General features: G+C 43.2%; 1 protein-coding gene across 1 annotated transcript in view; it reads left to right on the forward strand.

The window, feature by feature from the left end:
* Positions 1-1569: 1569 nt before the first annotated feature.
* Positions 1570-6778, forward strand: part of tmeff2a (transmembrane protein with EGF-like and two follistatin-like domains 2a) — a 183216-nt gene continuing 178007 nt past the window's right edge. Inside the window, exon 1 of the mRNA XM_037686847.1 lies at positions 1570-1766. Within this exon, the coding sequence (XP_037542775.1) occupies positions 1589-1766 (178 nt within the window). The 5' untranslated portion in view covers positions 1570-1588. The remainder of the gene's footprint in view (positions 1767-6778) is intronic.

Consider the following 6778-nt stretch of genomic DNA (forward strand, 5'->3'; position numbering starts at 1 on the left):
ATACTGTAATTACAAAAAAACAAAAAACAAACATAAGTTAGCCGCGGTAATGTATAAGCCATGGTGTCCAGAGCGTGTGAAAAAATGTGCGGCTAATACACCGAAAATTATGGTACTTGTATGTAGCTGAAATGCCAATAAACCTCGGTGACTCCAACTCTCTGTGGATTTCTAAATGGCATCTGCCACCCAGACCTGAAAATTTCATAAATGGTTTCAAGACCTCCCAACCATTAAAGTGGCTGCAGGAACTGGTGCTCTACTTTGGATCGGCAGGTGACAGAGGAGTGTATCCATTTCATGCAGACAAAAGCTGGATGATTGTTTTCATTCAGTTATTTTAGTTCAAATTCTAAATTATTTTTACAATGTTGATAATGTCCAGGTCCACACTCAGTGGAAATAACAAATGTACCTGAATATACAAAACCCATCTGATTGACACATGTTAGGATGCTTTTACTTGGAAAATATATGTGATTTTTTAAAAATAAAATAGTATTTGCTGGTCTTTAGTCCTTTTAATTAAACACAGTGTATTATTTGATTATTTGCAGGATTGTTCAATCTCAAATGCATTGCAAAGGTTGTGGGAATAAAAGGTTGGAGAATTACAATCTATTAGAGTGTTTGATAAGAACAACTGAAGAGGTTGCACTTGTTAATTATTTCATGTAATATGTGTAATTTATAGACGACCTGAATACTTTCAAAAGAAAATCTTTCCTGCAACAGTAAAGTTTGCCTCCTTTGCAGGAAGCTCATGGCACCCTGCTCAGAGCAGTTTGTGGACAATCAGTTTGTGCAGACTGTTTTTATGCTGCTGGCCAATTAGCCTTAAAGGGCGCGTTTCATCCCTTGTGTTACCCATCTGTGGGGGGGGGGGGTTTAACCATTACCCACCGGTGGGACTGAGCCCGGAGCTCACGGAGTGTCTTTTATGGCTCCTCTCAACAGCTTTTATTTTATTTTTATTTCCTTTAGCCTGTAGTGCAGCTCTCCATCCGGTAAGATATTTAATTGTCACCGAGGGGCGCCCCCACCATCCACCCCCTCCCTTCGTGCATCATACCCCCACGTGATCATGACCAGCTGCTGGTGAGAGAGGGAGACAGAAACACCGAGTGGCTGCGACTCTGAACGCACCACACGCACAAAGTGAACGGGAGGACCGCGGCTCGTCGCACCCGAGGATATTATTTCACGACTGGTCGTCACGCGCTGCCTGTGGGATACTGGCCACATCCTGCCACTTTTACACTTTTTACTCCATCCTTATTTTGTTTATCCTTCCATCTTTCCTCCTCTCTTCATAGTTCAGCATCCTCCCCTGCTCTTAACTTTTTCCCACCCTACTCCATCCTTTCACCCCCCTCCTCCATCGCGCAGCCCCTCAGCCTCGGATCTCTCGGAACCCCCGTTTGGCCACTCCACCCGGGGCGCGCTGCTCCATGGGGCGCACGGTCTCGCTCGGAACATGTTCTGCTGTCGGCGTTCACGCGCCCCGCTGAGCCTGCCGGGATCGCTGGAGCTGTCGGTGCGCGTCTCTTCCCCACGTCGCCTGTGCGGTCGCGGCCACTGAGCGGAGATGCGCGGGTCCGTGGCTGCGCGGGCGCCGCTCGAGGAGCGCCGCTGGGGCGGGACGGCGGGAGGCTGGCTCAGGATCACCCTCGTCTCGTTCCTCGCCTCTTTACCTGTGGAGCAGCTGCGCGCCTTCCCGTCCTCCCTCAGCGACTGCCAGACACCGACCGGCTGGAACTGCTCGGGTGAGGGTTCCCCTTTCTCTCTCTGAGGCTGAGCTGCAGGCTCTGCGGTGATGCATGCGCACGAGAACTCGGGTCCTGCAGGAGTAAATGGCAAGTTGAGGAGAGCTCCTTGTTGCGCGGACTTCTTGTGGCTTCGTGCAGAGGTTCGGTTCTGGTGCTGTGGAGCGCTCGCTGAAGCTTTGGAGCTGCTTTTGGTTTTTAGTGTTGTGTGACAGGAAGGCATCCAGCTGCTACCAGGGTTATTTCTATTATGTTTGGAGAGGATGCAGCGCGCGCCAGCAGACGCTGTGCAGAGATTTGAAACTTCCACATCACCTGGATGTTTCATGCATTATAGCTCGGATTGAGCATAAACTTTATGGCACAAAAGGCACTATAAAGCATCTGGATTGTATGGTTTAATTGCACGCCAGATGTTTCATCCACGCCACTCTCATGCAGACGCAGAGCTGTAAACGTGTTTTTTTTTTTCTCCTCTGAGCCCAAAAACAGTGGAGCTGCAGAGCTCAGCGCCTCCCGTCATATGTCCCCTGTTGCCTGTCCAAGTCTGAGCCCTTAAAATAGCTCCGAGCTGATCACGGCCAGCAGCAGGATTGATATTACAGCTCATAACACCCAGACATCAATACAGAGCCAGCTCTCATTGTTATGCACATTTAAAGAAGCACCTCGTTATATTTGATCTATACTATGAGAAACATTGGATGTTAAACTCACTGCTGCACAGAAATGATGACAAAAACACATAGTTGTGTCTATAAATGGGTCTTAAGTGAAGGAATACATAAGTTTGCCATAAATTATGGAAGATTATTGTCCGTCTACTGTTTTTTATTTTTTTTTTTTTGCTCTCCAACCAGTATTTCTTTAAAATAATAATAATTGTCAATAATTTACAATTGCAGTGATGAACGAGCTCATTTGTTTAAACGTATTAGCTCAATTTTCCGGTGATTTACTCTGGTAATTGATCATATATGTGTGTTTCAGATACACCCTCAGATAATCACCCTCGTATTGTGCTGGGAGGATCATTTTGTTGCTGCTGTCGATGATGGTGGTGATTCGCGCGTACAGTAATGACCGATAATGGTACACATCCTGTCCTAATACACACTTGCCTTCCCACCCACTTCCTGACACACTCATATGCATTTCAGTGCAGGCTTTTATCCAACACGCCTTGAGGAGGCTTTAAGTGCATATTCTGAGAACAGTGCGTGCACATTTATATCAAACACAAACATGTGGATCAAGAATCGTTTGGAATGAATAGATCCTTATGAATGGCATGTAGTGCACCAGAAAACAAAACAAAAACAAAACAAAATTATATTTTTAATAATAATATAACCGCATCGATAGCATTGTGCTTCATTATCCGCTCATGTCTGCAGGTCAAGTGACACCTTTCCATTCAGTTAGGGATGTCGTTCAGGGGATTTCGGTGTGAGGACCAACCCATATGCTGTCAGGTGTTTCTTGCTGGAGCATCATCACCTCAGATTTTGTTTTGCGGAACCGAACCAGCGAAAGAAGCGCACTGGTTTCAGTTTTTGTTCTGCTTGGTTTACATATTTTGAGATGACTTGCACAACGGTCACTGAATGCCGCGCTGAGGCAGAACAGAGGATTTATAAGTGACTCTGACACTAAGTGGATCTTTATTGTGCTCTGAGTGCAGAGGCAGACTTGGTTATGGGATGCCTTTTGTCTCTGAGATAAACGTAATGTGTGAAGTTGACAGGATTTCTTTCCTCCATATACAGATTTTTGTTCGAGCACCCACCTGTTCAAACGCACTTTTCAGCTGTTTCAAACAAAAGATGCTCGTTTTTTTTTTTTTTTACTTTTTGCAGCTCATGTTTGGTGGTTGTTGCTTAATTTTGGTCTTTGTGATTCGTCAGCTTCTGTTGGAGGCTGAACTGGATTGCAGGGCCGCCGAGCACACGCATCCTATGTTTAAGAAGTAGCAGAAGTTAACGTGGACCTCCAGGTCAAGATGGTTGCATTGATGGGAGCTTATCCCTGTGATGTTGTGGCTTTTTGATTTACTTGTTGAAATTAACTTTTTTTTTTTTTTAATTTACAAAAAAAATAACACAGGAAGAAAAATATTAAAATAAGCAATAACTTTGTTTTGGAAGCACATCATTGTTTTTTTCTTGTTTCTACTACGACCAGTTAAAGTAAATATAAACGGTAAATGGACTTTCTATCTAATCAAGACACTCAAAGCACGTTACAACACAGTCTGTGCCCTCATTTAACCATTCACCGCACCTTACTAAGTCTCTACAAACTAATCTGAATCTGTAGAGACTAATCAGTGCTTTATCACATTCATACACCGATGGGACGCACATTGGAGACGATGAGTGGTTTTAACTGTCCCATTGGAGGGCGACTGCCCTAACCACTCAGCCACAGCTGCCCCACGGTCCTAATGAGTTGGCTGAAAAGTGGTACAGACGCATCCTTTTTGTTGCACAGTTAGGTTGAGCTTTAGTTTTCAGATGGCTGGGCCACTTAATTGCTCTTGTGCAGCCTACAAGCAGAGGAGGAGAATTGATTCACTGATCAAAGTATGTCAGATTCTGCTATGATGGGTGGCAGTAAAGCTGCTACCAGCTCATTAGTTTGGCTCTTTTTCCAGTTGACATAATATCTAAAAAAAATAATAATACAATTAAAAAAAAAATACATCTGTATTTTATTCGGAGATGAATTGGTTAGCTTTACAGCCCTGACCACATTCTTTCATCTCAGTTTAGTTTACCATGCAGTTGTTAGAGCTTTGCTGTTGTTGCTAATGGTTTTTGTTGGGTATTGGTTTCTTCAAAGCATGTTAGAAATCTGTGGAGCATGCTCACAGTTTCAAAGCTACTGCCAAAGAAATTTAGGTCCCATTAGTTGAAGGGAGTGCTTTCTACTATATTATCATTATTGGCATGCTTTAAACTTTAAGTTGAATTTGCTGTGACTTTGAAATGTTAATGTTTTTATGTTTCTTAAAGGTTTGGGGCTTCGCGTTTGTGCAATCTTATCTCACTAGGCTTCAACTTTTAGAGACTTGTTGGCAAGTCAACACTGGGGGAAAAAAAAAACTGATACATTTTCAGTTTCAGTGTTAATTCAGTTCAATTCAAGCTTTATTTATACATGTTAGTCTCACTGAGCCTCAAGGACTCATTTACAAGAGAAACCTGTTTTATGATTGATTGATAAACCGGATTGAAACAAAGTGACCAGCGAACCATGCGGCCATGTTTTCTCTGGGCAGCCTTTAAATATCATAGAATATTTTGACAATCGTGGTCTAGCAAAACTGCAATGCCATGCTCATGTTGTTGCCAACCTCTGCATACATTCTTGCCTCACCCTGCTTTATACTCATTTTGGCAGCCATGCTTGTGATTAACTTATTTTCCACTCGGGTACACTTTAGAAATGATACAGATTTGAACCATTCTAAAAATGAACATTATCATTAGCGTGGTTTTACACTTGGACATTCGGGGCTGTAGCCTTGGCTGATTTCTATCATAGATCATCTGTGTAGGTTTCAAAATACAGCTGTAAGTGTTTGAGATGGGTTTGATGGCTCCCACAAACATTTAGAACATGTTTGCGAGCTTTTGTGACTCAAGCAATTACATTGCGAACCCCTTAGGGCATTTGAAGTCATTTTGGAGATTCCCAGCGAATGTCATCCCGAGTTCTGTGAGGAGCTTTAGTGGTGTTGGTCCACAACATAGGCTTGATTCTTGGCTTCTTTTTTTTTTCCATGCATGCATGTGTTTCCTCCTTGTACTTCAGTTTACTCTTACAAAAACATGCATGTCAGGTTAATTAGCAGCTCCAAAAATTATTTATAAGTAACTGTGGATGGTTTTGTCTGTGGTGCTGCCATAGCCTGACAACCTGTTGTGTGTGTACCTGCCTCTCACCTCTTGCACAAACTCACAGCAACCCTATAACCATGCATGTTAAAGTACTAGCTTTATTTATTAACCTATATTCAACCAGACAAACCCCATCATGATCACAGATCTCTTTTGCAACAGAGGTCTGGGCCTGAAGGCAGACTAACATGCATGTTTTTGGTGTGTGGGAGGAAACTGGAGCACCTGGAGAAAACCCATGCAAGCATGAGAAGAACATACAAACTCCACACAGAAAGACCCCAGGTCCAACCAGCAATTGACAGCAATTGAACCCAGGACCTTCTTGCTGTGAGGCAACAGTGCTAACCACTGAACCATTGTGCTGCCATACAATGTATGGCGTATGTTCGCATACAATGGCAAAATTAGTTGTCTGCATTTAGCCCATCACATGTGAGCTATACCCAGGTGGAGCAGTGGGCAGCAATGCAAGAGCCTGGGGTGCAATTAGGGATCAGGTGTCTTGCTCAAGGACACCAGGATATGTGGGCATTGAGCCAAATTACTAGCTTATTGCCCTGATGCTAACTGATTTTGTCCAGATCCAAATAGTTCCCATCTCCTAAGTGGAAATTACCAAACAATTTGCAATACAACTGCTGTTTATTACAATCCATGTGATGACTTGGTAACTGAAGTGACAGCGATAAAGTGTAGAATATGCAAAGCCTACCATAAATCCCATCAAAGGAAGACATTTACCCAAAGCCTGCAGAGAACTGGCCATGTGGTTGTACGATGTGTCCCTGCATCGGTCAAAAACAGTGTTCTTGCATGCAGGTCAGCACTGACAGCGAACAGAAAATGAATTATGACAAGACGGTCCTGACATCTTCTGATCCCAAAGAGATCTAGAGTTAAAAGTTTGAAGGGAGGTTGTATGTGAACACTTGGTGAAAATGAACTGAGAGTATGTTAACACATCTTTGAAGACCTAATTTATTTCAAGAAAAAATATTCTTACAATAAGTAGCTCTACTGTTTGTCATTGCACCCTTTCAGAACCAGATTTGACACCGGAGGTGACTGAACGTTTTGGAACCTGTTGCAAAGTTATATATATAT

This window comes from Nematolebias whitei, chromosome 13 (assembly GCF_014905685.2).
Source record: "Nematolebias whitei isolate Nwh7 chromosome 13, NemWhi1, whole genome shotgun sequence".
Taxonomy (NCBI): domain Eukaryota; kingdom Metazoa; phylum Chordata; class Actinopteri; order Cyprinodontiformes; family Rivulidae; genus Nematolebias; species Nematolebias whitei.